This window comes from Salminus brasiliensis, chromosome 25 (assembly GCF_030463535.1).
Source record: "Salminus brasiliensis chromosome 25, fSalBra1.hap2, whole genome shotgun sequence".
NCBI classification, from domain to species: domain Eukaryota; kingdom Metazoa; phylum Chordata; class Actinopteri; order Characiformes; family Bryconidae; genus Salminus; species Salminus brasiliensis.
Window position 1 is genome coordinate 379,526 of NC_132902.1, and position 15,639 is coordinate 395,164.

General features: G+C 49.8%; 1 protein-coding gene across 1 annotated transcript in view; it reads left to right on the forward strand.

Moving 5' to 3' along the window:
* lrp1ba (low density lipoprotein receptor-related protein 1Ba) overlaps positions 1–15,324 on the forward strand; it is a 161,464-nt gene extending 146,140 nt beyond the window's left edge. Inside the window, 14 exon segments of the mRNA XM_072670858.1 lie at positions 4–114; positions 682–788; positions 1,136–1,252; positions 2,086–2,259; positions 2,465–2,590; positions 2,876–3,040; positions 5,690–5,851; positions 5,948–6,122; positions 6,223–6,327; positions 9,768–9,844; positions 11,904–11,994; positions 12,136–12,286; positions 12,853–12,960; positions 13,668–15,324. Coding sequence (XP_072526959.1) covers positions 4–114; positions 682–788; positions 1,136–1,252; positions 2,086–2,259; positions 2,465–2,590; positions 2,876–3,040; positions 5,690–5,851; positions 5,948–6,122; positions 6,223–6,327; positions 9,768–9,844; positions 11,904–11,994; positions 12,136–12,286; positions 12,853–12,960; positions 13,668–13,811 — 1,813 coding nt within the window. The 3' untranslated portion in view covers positions 13,812–15,324.
* Positions 15,325–15,639: the final 315 nt, after the last annotated feature.

Genomic DNA, 15,639 nt, shown 5'->3' on the forward strand with positions numbered 1-15,639 from the left:
TAGGCGCATGCGCTACTCCATCAACGTGGGTCAGCTCAGCGGACCCAACTGCACCCGCCTCATCACCGACCTGCAGGGGGAGCCCTTCGCCATCACTGTGAACCCTGTTCGAGGGTACGTATGCAGTCCAGCCCTGCTGGACACTGGGGTGTAGTTCTGACCTACCAATTGGGAAAGCAGAGCAACCACCTAGCAACCTCATGGGATGCCATAGCAACCACTTAGTAAATTAGGATCACCATAGCAATACCATAGCAACCTCCTAGAAATAGTTAAAGCAGTGCTGTCACGCCCATTTCGATAAATGGGGGATTACAAGGGTGGAATTCTGTTTCAGGCAGTTGCTATGGTATCCTGCTAGGGGGCTGATAGGTGGTTTCTGTGGTGTACAAGGTGGTTGCTACGGTGTTGTGAATCCCATTCCTAGAAGTGCTTTAGTGTTACTAGAAGGTTCTTGTGATATTTTAAATGGTTTAGTGTTGCTAGGGTGTTGCTAGGTGGTTGCTATGATATTGTATCACCTGGTGCTTGGACCCCTAATGCAGTATCTCCTATTTACACACAATAGATGGTAAATCAGCAAGGTGAAGATAAAAAGGAGGGGTTTCCAATAAAGTGGCCAAGGATTGTAAAGCCCACTTCATAGCCAATTTACTAAACTCGTGAACTTCCTCTGTTTAGGATGATGTACTGGACAGTGATTGGTGACCACTCGCACATTGAGGAAGCCGCTATGGATGGATCTCTGCGTCGGGTTCTACTGGAGAAGAACCTTCGCAAGCCCACAGGTGTTACGCACAGCCGTTTAGCTCCACCCATTCAGCCTACAGCAGTTTAGCTCCACCCATTCAGCCTACAGCTGTTTAGCTCCACCCATTTAGCCTACAGCTGTTTAGCCCCACCCATTTAGCCTACAGCCCATCAGTTTACTGTGGTATCTGGGTGTCTGTGGTATCCAGGGTGTTTATGTGGTATCCAGGGTTTCCATAGTATTCTGTACTGGGTCTGACATGGAACAGCCTAAAAACACACAGTTACAGTAACAGTAGCTTAAATGCCATCAGGACCCAAACACACTTAAGGATGTATCTTATAGTGTGTGTGTATGTGTGTGTGTGTGTGTGTGTGAGTGTAGGTTTGGCGATCGACTACTACGGAGAGCGGCTGTACTGGGCCGACTCTGAGCTATCAGTGATCGGCAGCGTTAGACTGGACGGCTCGGACGCTCAGCTGGCTGCAGGACCTCAGCACGGTAAGAACCCTCCCCAGATCTGCCCCAAGCTTATGTTCTAATGCTCCTTTAGAACCAAAAGAACCGGAAACTGGACTTTCTAGAACACTCTAGAACACACAGTGATGAAGCAGCACAAGAGTAGGTGTTTCTGATAAAGTGGCCAGTGAGGAAGCAGCATAAGAGTAGGCGTTTCTAATAAAGTGGCCAGTGATGAAGCAGCATAAGAGTAGGTGTTTCTAATAAAGTGGCCAGTGATGAAGCAGCACAAGAGTAGGCGTTTCTGATAAAGTGGCCAGTGATGAAGCAGCACAAGAGTAGGTGTTTCCAATAAAGTGGCCAGTGATGAAGCAGCACAAGAGTAGGTGTTTCTAATAAAGTGGCCAGTGATGAAGCAGCATAAGAGTAGGTGTTTCTAATAAAGTGGCCAGTGATGAAGCAGCACAAGAGTAGGTGTTTCCAATAAAGTGGCCAGTGATGAAGCAGCACAAGAGTAGGTGTTTCTGATAAAGTGGCCAGTGATAAACACAAGAGTGGGTGCTCCTGAGTCTGAGTGTGATGGGAATTATAATAGGGATGTTATGGATGCGGGATGGATTGTATCTTTAACCCCCCAGTCCGTCTCCCAAAATTTGTCAAGCCTGAGGACTGGCCGTGATTCTGATGAGTGTGTCACACACACACACACACACACACACACTCCTGAAATCCACGTCCGTCCCGACGGCCCATTCCTGTGCTTCAATTGAATTACTGTGGCTTTATGAAATTCCTCCTCCTGCTAAGTTGCCGGCTGCTTTCCTGCCCACGGGTTTGGTTGGGCACTTGCTCTTGACCACCTCGTCTCTCTGCAGGGATTTCCCAGCCGTTCCGCATCGACGTCTTCGAGGACTACGTGTACGGGACGGACCTGAAGCACGAGGTGTTCCGGGTGCACAAGTACGGGAGGCAGCCGGCCGAGGCTCTGCGTCTGCGGGTGGAGAGAGTCTCCAGCGTCCTGGTGTTCCACCGTTACAAACAGCAGGAGGGTAGGAGACCTGCGGACACGGCCCAGCCCCCTCACGGCTGAGGTTCTCTGCAGCTAGCCCATGATCTGCCCCACACACCTTCATGCCCATGTCTCTAAAAGGGGGGTCTGGGTCTGGAGTGTTTGGCCGGACCCCCCTTTTATTTATGCATTGCTTTGTACGTTGTATTAATTCTCGCTGTATATCTCTCTGCCTCTCCTCCCAGTGCTGAACCCGTGTGTGAGGATGGGCTGTGATTTCCTGTGTCTGCTGAATCCGGAGGGGGCGAGGTGTGTATGTCCGGAGGGGAAATCCGTGGTGAACAGGACCTGCAGGAACACCAGCGTCTCAGGTAACGCTACAGTACAGGGGGCTTTATACCCCTCTACTAGCCCACACCTGGCATTATTGGGCAGCATGGTGCCGATAGGGTCATCAGCTTGAGTCCTATTCTATTGGCAGTATTTTGTGTCCACAAACATTTGGACACTTGGTGTAAGCAGTACATTCACACACAGACACTGACTCAGTACATCTGAGACCAGCACACCAGGCCTCTGTAACACTGTTACTGCCGTGTTAGTCCACTATACACACTGTCTGTGTGTGTGTGTGTGTGTGTGTGTGTGTGTTTCAGCTGAGCTGTGTCGGCCGGCGTGTGAGAACGGTGGGCGGTGTGTGTTAAACGAGAGAGGACAGGCTCGCTGCCTCTGCTGGCCCAATTACTCCGGTCAGCAGTGTGAGATCAGCCACTGCAAAGAGCACTGCCTCAACGGAGGCACCTGCACTGCCTCACCACTAGGTAGGCGCTCTCACACACACAACAACAACACAACAACACCTACTCTTGTGCTGCTTCATCACTGGCCACTTTATTAGAAACACCTACTCTTGCGCTGCTTCATCACTGGCCACTTTATTAGAAACACCTACTCTTGCGCTGCTTCATCACTGGCCACTTTATTAGAAACACCTACTCCTGTGCTGCTTCATCACTGGCCACTTTATTAGAAACACCTACTCTTGTGCTGCTTCATCACTGGCCACTTTATTAGAAACACCTACTCTTGTGCTGCTTCATCACTGGCCACTTTATTAGAAACACCTACTCTTGTGCTGCTTCATCACTGGCCACTTTATTAGAAACACCTACTCTTGTGCTGCTTTAGCACTGGCCACTTTATCAGAAACACCTACTCTTGAGCTGTTTCATCACTGGCCACTTTATTAGAAACACCTACTCTTGTGCTGCTTCATCACTGGCCACTTTATTAGAAACACCTACTCTTGCGCTGCTTCATCACTGGCCACTTTATTAGAAACACCTACTCCTGTGCTGCTTCATCACTGGCCACTTTATTAGAAACACCTACTCTTGTGCTGCTTCATCACTGGCCACTTTATTAGAAACACCTACTCTTGTGCTGCTTCATCACTGGCCACTTTATTAGAAACACCTACTCTTGAGCTGTTTCATCACTGGCCACTTTATTAGAAACACCTACTCCTGTGCTGCTTCATCACTGGCCACTTTATTAGAAACACCTACTCTTGTGCTGCTTCCTCACTGGCCACTTTATCAGAAACACCTACTCTTGAGCTGTTTCATCACTGGCCACTTTATTAGAAACACCTACTCTTGTGCTGCTTCATCACTGGCCACTTTATTAGAAACACCTACTCTTGTGCTGCTTCATCACTGGCCACTTTATTAGAAACACCTACTCTTGTGCTGCTTCATCGCTGGCCACTTTATCAGAAACACCTACTCTTGTGCTGCTTCATCACCGGCCACTTTATTAGAAACACCTACTCTTGTGCTTCATCACTGGCCACTTTATCAGAAACACCTACTCTTGTGCTGCTTCATCACTGGCCACTTTATTAGAAACACCTACTCTTGTGCTGCTTCATCACTGGCCACTTTATTAGAAACACCTACTCTTGTGCTGCTTCCTCACTGGCCACTTTATCAGAAACACCTACTCTTGAGCTGTTTCATCACTGGCCACTTTATTAGAAACACCTACTCTTGTGCTGCTTCATCACTGGCCACTTTATTAGAAACACCTACTCTTGTGCTGCTTCATCACTGGCCACTTTATTAGAAACACCTACTCTTGAGCTGTTTCATCACTGGCCACTTTATTAGAAACACCTACTCTTGTGCTGCTTCATCACCGGCCACTTTATCAGAAACACCTACTCTTGAGCTGCTTCATCACTGGCCACTTTATTAGAAACACCTACTCTTGTGCTTCATCACTGGCCACTTTATTAGAAACACCTACTCTTGTGCTGCTTCATCGCTGGCCACTTTATCAGAAACACCTACTCTTGAGCTGCTTCATCACTGGCCACTTTATTAGAAACACCTACTCTTGTGCTTCATCACTGGCCACTTTATTAGAAACACCTACTCTTGTGCTGCTTCATCGCTGGCCACTTTATCAGAAACACCTACTCTTGTGCTGCTTCATCACCGGCCACTTTATTAGAAACACCTACTCTTGTGCTTCATCACTGGCCACTTTATCAGAAACACCTACTCTTGTGCTGCTTCATCACTGGCCACTTTATTAGAAACACCTACTCTTGTGCTGCTTCATCACTGGCCACTTTATTAGAAACACCTACTCTTGTGCTGCTTCATCACTGGCCACTTTATTGGAAACACCTACTCTTGTGCTGCTTCATCACTGGCCACTTTATTAGAAACACCTACTCTTGTGCTGCTTCATCACTGGCCACTTTATTAGAAACACCTACTCTTGTGCTGCTTCATCACTGGCCACTTTATTAGAAACACCTACTCTTGTGCTGCTTCATCACTGGCCACTTTATTGGAAACACCTACTCTTGTAATTCCACAGGAGGAGCTGCAAGTCAGGGGTTTCCGATAAAGTGGCCAGTGAGTGAATATGCAGAGAGTTTGAGAGAGAAGGAGTGATGGGTAATTGACTCATGGGCAGAGAGAGAGAGAGCGAGAGCGAGAGATATTGATTCAGCAGGAAGGAGAGAATAATGGGTAGAGGGGGTGGGCGAGAGAGAGTAATTGACATATATATATATAGAGAACGAGAGAGAGAGAGAGAGAGAGAGAGAGCGCGAGGAGAGAATGACACTCAGAGCAGATGAGGGATCTGGCAGTTGGACATTATGTGTGTGTGTGTGTGTGTGTGTGTGTGTGTGTCATTATAAAGAAGTGTCAGGCTGGCGGATCTGGAGTGTGTGAAGCGTGGGCATGTCTGGTGTAGATGATGTCACATGGCAGCAAAAGAGCGTGTTCTAGTGCCTCTTCTAGCCAAAACATTAAGACCACCTGCCTAACACGCTGATCTGAGGAATATGAGTGAAGTATGGATGTGCAGCATCCTGGCCACTTTATTGGAAACAGTACCTTAACTCTACCCCCCCCCCGCCCTCTCTCTTTCTCTCTCTCTCTTTGAAGGGAAGCCTGCGTGCCGGTGTGCTCTGGGCTTTACCGGGTCGGTGTGTGAGAGGCGCGTGTGCAACGGGTTCTGTCTGAACGGTGGGACGTGTGACATCACCCTCGGCAACCAGCCGTTCTGCCACTGTCCTGCGGAGTACACCGGAGAACGCTGCAGAGACCGTGAGTTACAGCCTGTCTGTCTGTCTGTCTGTCTGTCTGTCTTTGTCTATGTGTTTGTCTGACAGTGTGTGTGTGTGTGTGTGTGTGTGTCTGCAGATATCTGCCATCACTTCTGTGTGAACTCGAAGGCGTGCACTCTGTCCAGTTCGGGGGATGTGGAGTGTGTGTGTCCGACCCGGTTCGAGGGGCTGAAGTGTGAGGTGGACCGGTGTGTTCACTGCCGGGGGGCGCCGTGCATCGTCGACAACCACACAGGGGACGTGTTCTGCAAGTGAGTCAGCGTGTGTGTGTGTGTGTGTGTAGACAATAGTAAAGATTGATGTAACGGTGGGGTCTGATCTACGTGTGTGTGTGTGTGTGTGTGTGTACAGCTGCACTAGTGGGAGGATTGCGTCCAGCTGCCAGCTGTGTGACGGGTACTGCTATAACGGAGGAACCTGTCACCTGGACTCGGAGACATCCCTGCCCTTCTGCCAGTGAGTGCTGCCCCAGCCAACCTTCCAGCTGCCCCTCCCAGCCTGCTCCCAGCGTACACGCCCCCTCCCAGTCTACTCCCAGCATACACGCCCCCTCCCAGTCTACTCCCAGCGTACACGCCCCCTCCCACTCTACTCCCAGCATACACGCCCCCTCCCAGTCTACTCCCAGCGTACACGCCCCCTCCCACTCTACTCCCAGCGTACACGCCCCCTCCCAGTCTACTCCCAGCATACACGCCCCCTCCCACTCTACTCCCAGCGTACACGCCCCCTCCCACTCTACTCCCAGCGTACACGCCCCCTCCCAGTCTACTCCCAGCATACACGCCCCCTCCCAGTCTACTCCCAGCGTACACGCCCCCTCCCACTCTACTCCCAGCATACACGCCCCCTCCCAGTCTACTCCCAGCATACACGCCCCCTCCCACTCTACTCCCAGCGTACACGCCCCCTCCCAGCCTGCTCCCAGCATACACGCCCCCTCCCACTCTACTCCCAGCATACACGCCCCCTCCCAGTCTACTCCCAGCATACACGCCCCCTCCCAGTCTACTCCCAGCATACACGCCCCCTCCCACTCTACTCCCAGCGTACACGCCCCCTCCCAGTCTACTCCCAGCATACACGCCCCCTCCCAGTCTACTCCCAGCGTACACGCCCCCTCCCACTCTACTCCCAGCATACACGCCCCCTCCCAGTCTACTCCCAGCGTACACGCCCCCTCCCACTCTACTCCCAGCATACACGCCCCCTCCCAGTCTACTCCCAGCGTACACGCCCCCTCCCACTCTACTCCCAGCATACACACCCCCTCCCAGTCTACTCCCAGCATACACGCCCCCTCCCACTCTACTCCCAGCGTACACGCCCCCTCCCAGCCTGCTCCCAGCATACACGCCCCCTCCCAGCCTGCTCCCAGCATATACACCCCCTCCCAGCCTGCTTCGGCGTTCCGGCTGCCCCTCCCAGTGTGTGTGAGTGTATAAAGACAGACAGAGAGGGTCTGTAACGGCTGAGTGAGTGAATGGATTTTCATCAGAGTGTATTCTTCATCCTTGAAGTGACCCCATTACCGCGTGTGTGTGTGTGTGTGTGTGTGTGATATAAAGGACAATAACAGAATGCTGATAGACAGTCTGAATCTGCCATATGATGACCCTTTTCAATGCTCGCTCGCTCGCTCTCTCTCTCTCTCTCTCTCTGATCTCCTGTCAGTGAGTGCAGACACAGATGATCCCTCTCTTCTTATTATTATTATTATTAGTGTTATTATTTCCTCTCTGGGTGTCATTAATAGCTGCAGGAGCGAGGGCGTTTGTATGCAGATGACCGCGGCATGTTTATCTGAGGGTTAAAGGACCTGAATGAAAGCAGATTGGCCGATTAGCATATTAACAATAACAGCTCTTCATCTGCTCCTCTTCCTCCTTATACACTCTCTCCTCTCCATTCTCGGCACCTCCTGCCTTTCTCAGTCCCTGTGCGTGTGTGTGTGTGTGTGTGTGCATGTGTGTGTGTGTGTGTGTGTGTGTGCGCATGTGTGTGCTGAAAGCTGCAGGGCGCTGCTTTGTGCTGTTTGTGTGAAAGTGGCCGTTTGAGGGCTTTGCTGAAGAGGCTGTGTGTGTGTGTGTGTGTGTGTGTGTGTGTGTGTGTGTGTGTCTCAGCGGATCTGAACTCATTTATAAACAGCAGGTCTGTTAATAGAAACCTTCCTCCAGGAGCTTCAGATGATGTGAAGGCAGGTATTATGTGTGTGTGTGTGTGTGTGTGTGTGTGTGTGTGTGTGTGTGTGATGGTACTTTACTACAGTAACAATATTTCTGATCATTATAAACACACAAGTTCTCTAGACCGGACTAAAGCTGGACTTGATGCTCCACCCTGATACCAGCTCAATGCTGGGGGGCTTTATACCCCTCTAGCCCACGCCTGGCATTATTAGGCAGCATGGAGCCAATAGGGTCATGATGTTGATCTGCTCCAGAGAGTCCTATTCTATTGGCAGTACTTCTTCTCTACAGGGACTAGACAAGCTGTGTGTGCATTTGCACATCTGTGTCAGCAATGGGTGCAGCTTAAAGTAGCTGAATCAGGGTATTCATTAGAAGGGGTGTCCACAAACTTTTGGACATGGTGTTATAGAGTTCTAGGTTATTTTATATGGTTGAAAAGCTTCATTTCCAGACTTTTGAGTGTGTGTGTGAGAGAGAGAGAGTGTGTGAGTGTGTGTGTGTGTGTGAGAGAGAGAGAGTGTGTGTGTGTGTAGTGTGCTCTCTTGCTGTTTTCCTCATGTATCCTTCGTCTCGCTGCGCTCCTCATCCTCAGCTGCCTGGAGGGGTTTAAAAGTCAGCGGTGTGACGAGCGGGCCGACCCGTGTGCGCTGTACTGTCAGAACCGGGGGATTTGTGCCGTAACCGCCTTTAACAAACCGCAGTGCAAGTAGGTGACCCGCAGTACCGCCCGCTCCCGTCACCATAGTGACCGCCAGCATCCCAGCACTGCCACCTCGATCTCCATCCTCGCCCTGAGCATCCGAGTTAGCATGCGCCCTGACATCAGCACCGCCCAACCTCTCTCTCTCTCTCTCACACACACACACACACACACACTCATACACACACCTGTCTATCTGCACGTCTGCACAGTTCACCCTCACACACATCGCATCCCACTGTCAGATACACACCCCCATTAGACTGCACTGCACTTTACCAGGTGGTGTGACATGGGTGTGGTCTCTACTCAGGTGCGTTAAGTGGGTGTGGCTTGTGTACTCAGGTGTGTAAAGTGGGTCTGGTCTCTATTCAGGTGTGTAATGTGGGTGTGGCTAGTGTACTCAGGTGTGTAAAGTGGGTCTGGTCTCTACTCAGGTGCGTAATGTGGGTGTGGCTTATGTACTCAGGTGTATAATGTGGGTGTTATTTCTGTTTCTACATTTGTATAGGGGGGTGTGGTCTCTCCTCAGGTATAGTGAGTGATGCAGAGGTGGCAATATGGGTGTGGATTCTGTGTCCAGATGTGTAAAATGGGTGTGGCTTGATGATCAGATGTGTGGTATGTGCACTCAGGTGAGCACTGTGGGCGTGGTTTTAGTCCTAATGTGTATGATATGGGTGTGGTTTGATTTCAGGATGTAACTTTGGGGCTGAAATGAGTGATGTGGGTGTGGCTCATGAGTTCAGTTTAGGGGATGTGGGTGTGGTTTAGATTGAGTGAAGCAGTTTTGATATGTGTGTGTGTGTGTCTGTATGATATGGGTGTGTCTTTTGTACTCAGGTAAGTGAAATGGGCGTGGCTCATGTATTCATGTATGCTGAGGGGGTGTGGCTGTGAGTTCTGCTTCCAAGTGTGTAAAAGGAGCGTGGCTTGTCTTCAGATGTGTAAATGGGTGTGGTTTGATTTCAGGTGCGTGATGTGGGTGTGGCTTCTCTTTCCAGGTGTTCAGCCAACTGGACCGGCACACAGTGTGAGAGACCCGCCTCCAAGAACAACCGGATTGACAACGTCAGCGAGAGTGAGTTTGTGACACACACAGACACACACACACACACACACGATCATGTATTCCTATACAAGTGGGGACTTCATAAACTTCTAGGTTTCTCAGAGTCCGGCTGATGGCCAGCACTGACATTTCACAGTGATGACCTTTCATCTGCAGGGAATGGACGTGATGAGTCTGAGCTCATGAAGACTTCATAACCAGGATTAGGGATCATAAATAACCACACTCTCATAATCAATAAATCAGAGTGGACAGAACCCCCCCCCACCCACCTGCCCCCTCCGACAGTTTTCCTGACCCCTGCGTCTTTATCATAAGGGAAAGGTGTTGCTCAGTGGCATTCTGGACGTACCTCATGTCCTTCGGTAATAATTCCCAGGTGCTCTTCTCTTCTCGCCGGCTTCTCGGTCTTCATTACGCCCTAATGTCCGTGTCTCGGCGGAGGCGAGCGGCCGTCCTGCTGTTTGCTTTGCTGACATTTCGCCGCGGATTTCGTCTTGGCATTTGGGCGCCGTTAAGGAGGCCTTGCCGGGGTAAGCCCAAAGCAGGCAGAGAAAGGCTGGACGTTGGGGAGTCACCCTCACACACATCGCATCCCACTGTCGGATACACACCCCCATTAGACTGCACTGCGTTAAGTGGGTGTAGCCTGTGCACTCAGGTGTGTTAAGTGGGTGTGGCTTGTGTGCTCAGGTGTGTGAAGTAGGTGTGGTCTCTACTCAGGTGCATTATGTGGGTGTGGCTTGTGTACTCAGGTGTGTGAAGTGGGTGTGGTCTCTACTCAGGTGCGTTATGTGGGTGTGGCTTGTGTACTCAGGTGTGGAAAAGTGGGTGTGGCTTGTGTACTCAGGTGTGAAAAGTGGGTCTGGTCTGTACTCAGGTGCGGAGTGGCCAGCAGATGGGGAGCGTCTGACCTACCTTTAGAAGAGCTAGAGGATGGCTTGACGAGTGGCCGCACAGTTCCCTGGTGTTGTTAGGGTGTTGCTAGGTGGTTGCAGTGGAATCCCAGGTGGTTGCTTGGGTTGTTCATGAGATGTCAGATGTCAGATGGTTGCTAGGGAGTTGCTAAGGTTTCATTGGAATTTCTGGAAGTTCAAAGGGTCTTGCTAGGTGTTCCCTGTGGCACTCCAGGTGGTTACTAAGCTGTTGCTAAGCAGCCCCTAGGTTATCTTTAGTGGTTGCAAGGGTGTTGCTATGTCGTTGTTATGGTATTATAACTGTTGGGTGGTTGCTGTGGTATCCCACAAAATGTTCTAACAATCGACATGTCCTGGTCTCAGTCTGGACTCGGACTCAACTACTACAAAGTATGGGTCTTGACTTGGACTGGATGTGTCCTTGCCTTCAACTGCCTTGAGAAAGTCTTGGTCTTGACTCAGACTTGATTTGATTTGTCCATTTCATGACTTAATGTGTCCCAATCCCAGTCTAGACTCGGACTGGACTACTTCAAAGTCTTGACCCAGATTTGACTTGCCCTGGTTCTCTGTCTGATCTTGACTCAGACTCAGCAGCTACTACAAAGTAAAGGTAGCGACTTAGACTCGATCTGTCCTGGTCCAAGTTTTGATTTTGACTCGACTACAATTCCTCTGTTGCCTCAAAGACTCGGCCTTGACTCGGGACTTGATTTGTCCTGGTCTAAGTCTAATCCCTGATTCAGACTCTTGGTTTTGACTCGAATGCTACAAAGTCTAGGTCTTGACTCAGACTCAATGTGCCCTGGTTCTCCGTCTGATCTTGACTCAGACTCAGCAGCTACTACAAAGTAAAGGTAGCGACTTAGACTTGATTTGTCCTGGTCTAAGTCTAATCCCTGATTCAGACTCTTGGTTTTGACTCAAAGTCTAGGTCTTGACTCAGACTCAATGTGCCCTGGTCCCAGTCTGGACTTGGATCGGACTACTGCAGAATGGGTTCTAGATACCAAGACAACATCCTCAGAGTTTCTGAGAACTTCTGTGGCGCTTCGAGGTCTAGAGCGATCACTGTTGCCGTGCTTAGCCAATGAAATAACTGCTTATTTACATATTTTACACCTCTATGTATCCCTTCTCTCTCGTCTCAGGGAGCATTGCCATCATCGTCCCTCTGGTGCTGCTGGTGGTCATCGTAGGCTCGGTGACCGTGGGGGTGCTGGTCTGCAAGCGGCGGCAAAGGTGAGGGAAGTGTAGTGACCTGCAGGTAGCGTTTCTAACCTGTGCTACGGAACACTCATCACTCACTGGCCACTTTATTAGAAACACCACCCTTGCTGCTGTTGGACAGTGTGAGGTTAATCCCGCTCTTCTGTCTCTCAGGGGAAAGCGAGTGCAGAGGCAGCCCATGGCGAACGGTGGGCTCAATGTGGAGATTGGAAACCCCTCCTACAACATGTATGAGGTGGAGCACGACAATCACGTGGACGTGGGGAGCTTCCTGCACCCCAGCTTCACCCTGGACCCTCATAAGGTCATTGGTTCTTTGGTTATTATTTATAACAGGTGCAGTTAAAACGTCCTGAAGCCTGGGGGGGAAGGGGGTGGGGGTGGGGGTGAAGCACTGCAACACCAGCCACTGACACCAACACCAACACCAGCCACTGACACCAGCACCAGCCACTGACACCAGCACAATGCTTATTCTGCATGTTAAGGAGTACTCTGGTCCTGCTCAGCCTGCCCTGCTCTTAGCAACACCCTAGCAACCACCTAAAATACCATAGCAGCCACCTAACAATACCCTAACAAAAGCCTACCGGCCACATAGCGAACATAGGAACCACCTAGGATATCATAGCAACGACCTTACAACACCCTAGCAACCGCCTCCAGTACCACAGCAACCACATATGAATGAATACATCATCAATCTAGCGAACATCTATTAGACACACAGTCCAGTGACCTCCCTGCATAACCGAACGATGGCTCAGCATCACTATGGCAACGGCTGAGATGGACAGTTCAGCTCCTTGCACAGTATGAATGTTGGTCCTCTCTCTCTCTCTCTCTCTCTCTCTCTCACTCTGAATAAAGGGCTGGTGTGTGAGGTCGAGTGACCCTCGAAATCTGCCCCCCCACTCTCTGCACCCTTCACACACACTACCTGTTCACTCTGTCCCCACGGAGCTCATCCCAGGACAGGTGAGCTCTCTGTGTCTGTGTGTCTCTCTCTCTCTCTCTCTCTCTCTCTCTCTCTCTCTCTCTGTGTAGTCTCTGCTCTCTCGCCCACTGCATGTGCCTTTCCTTCCAGCACTCTTTTCTTTGGACCCTTTTTTTCTGTTCGGCCAGATGTTCCACACAAACACACACACACACACACACACACACACACACACACCTTAAACCCCTCTTCCAGTCCAATCAAACCCAAACCCCTGTCTAGTCCAATCAAACCCCCTCCTCCAGTCCAACCAAACCCCACCCCCCTTCTAGTCCAATCAAACCCAAACCCCCTTCTAGTCCAATCAACTCCCTCCTGCAGTCCAACCAAACCCCCTTTTAGTCCAATCAACCCCCTCTTCCAGTCCATCCAAACCCAAACCCCTGTCTAGTCCAATCAAACCCAAACCCCTGTCTAGTCCAATCAACCCCCCTCTCCCAATCCAACAAACTCTTTCCCAGTCCAACCTCACAAATGTGGGCATTTAGTCAGACCTAATAAATGCAAAAAACTTATTTTTAATTATATGACATCACAAATAATTGTTAGCAACTACAGAATCATTACATATTTATTTTATATAGTATCATTTATATTTTGTGTGTTTACTAAATAAATGTAATTTATGTCAAATTAAATTAATAAAATGTTGAATTTATTCAATTATTCATTTTTATTGCTTTTCTAGGCCATGAACTACTCCAATCCCATCTATGCGAAGATGTACGTGGACGGACAGCAGTGTCGGAAACCCGTCATCCGGCTGAACGACTTCCGGAGAGATCCGCTCCCAAAGAGACTGGAAGCGGCCATCCGCGAGACGGCCGCGTGAACCTAGCTTTTTACACCCACTTAGCTTATCTTTTTCTAAGGACTTGTACGGACTAAAAAACGGACTAAAAGGGGACACTTTTTTTATACGTCTAATCAGGTTCGGACGACTGACCGCTCCGGTTCCGTTTGTCCGTCGTCACGTTTGTGCACCCGTCTGCCAGTTCTGGACTCGGACGACGTTCCCATCGTTTCCTTTTGCTTCGTCACGACGTAAATGCACTACACTCTACGATGCTACGGTACGCTGCTCGGTCCGGAAAGACCGTCTGAAGACTCTACATAGGTTTTATTTAATATTATATACAGTTTATATACACACTAATATATACATATATAAATATACATATATACACACAGCTGCTCGTGGTGGCGACATCACCAAGGCATAACTAGAGATGGAAAATTCAGGTCCAGAAAGTAAAAATCCAGAGGTTCGCTCTCTGGACCTGGAGCCACAGCAGAGCCGCCCTGGTAGTTAGAACAAAATCCAAACCCTGGGGTGAGGATTGCTCTTTGGACCTGGAGCCGCAGCAGAGTGGCCCAGGTGGTTGGAACAAAATCATGGGGCGGAGGTTAGCTCTCCAGACCTGGAGCCGCAGCAGAGCCACCCTAATGGTTGGAACAAAATCATGGGGCGGAGGTTAGCTCTCCAGACCTGGAGCCGCAGCAGAGCCACCCTAACTGTTGGAACAAAATCCTGGGGTGAGGATTGCTCTTTGGACCTGGAGCCGCAGCAGAGCGGCCCAGGTGGTTGGAACAAAATCATGGGGCGGATGTTTGCTCTCCGGACCTGGAGCCGCAGCAGAGCCGCTCTGGTGGTTGGAACAAAATCCTGGGGTGAGGTTTACTCTCCGGACCTGGAGCCGCAGCAGAGCCGCTCTGGTGGTTGGAACAAAATCCTGGGGCGGAGGTTAGCTCTCCGGACCTGGAGCCGCAGCAGAGCCACCCTAACTGTTGGAACAAAATCCTGGGGTGAGGATTGCTCTTTGGACCTGGAGCCGCAGCAGAGCCGCTCTGGTGGTTGGAACAAAATCCTGGGGCGGAGGTTAGCTCTCCGGACCTGGAGCCGCAGCAGAGCCGCCCTGGTGGTTGGAACAAAATCCTGGGGTGAGGTTTACTCTCCGGACCTGGAGCCGCAGCAGAGCCGCTCTGGTGGTTGGAACAAAATACTGGACTGGAAACTCTCTGGACCTGAATTTTCCATCTCTAGGCTTAGATATCGTATTCCCGAGTTGCCTCTACCTTTTCCTAGAACTACAGATCATATTTAAGACACATATTTAAAACAGATAATAATATTCACATTCAGCACAGATTTTATTTTTGATATCACTGAATGGCTCAAAGTGCGAAGTGATACCTGCGCTACTGTATCCAGAACCCTTTATACCGTATAAGCTTTCCCATACGCAGAACCAAAAAAAAAGAAAAAAAGAGAGAAAAAACGGAGAACCCAGCTGTCGTTAGGTCTTTTATGTTTGTTTTCATAATTAAATTGCATTGAAATCTTACATTTCTCACAATCTGTACACGACCAAATACACACACACACACACACACACACACTGATATCTGAGGACTGAGTGTGGGAGAGAGAACTGTCTGCTGTAACAAACGAACACACTTGAAACTAGACGCAAGAAGAAGAAAAAAAAGGTTTTCTAATTTTATATTTGATTTTTATGTCCAGTTGGCTCGTATTTTCAGGTAACGTATTACATGTTGTACTTTTATACTGATTGTACAGAACCTCGGGTTCCACTGGTCCCACTTCAGGCTGGGGCGCAACTCAAGTGTAACTTTTAATTCTCAAAACAAAAAAATAG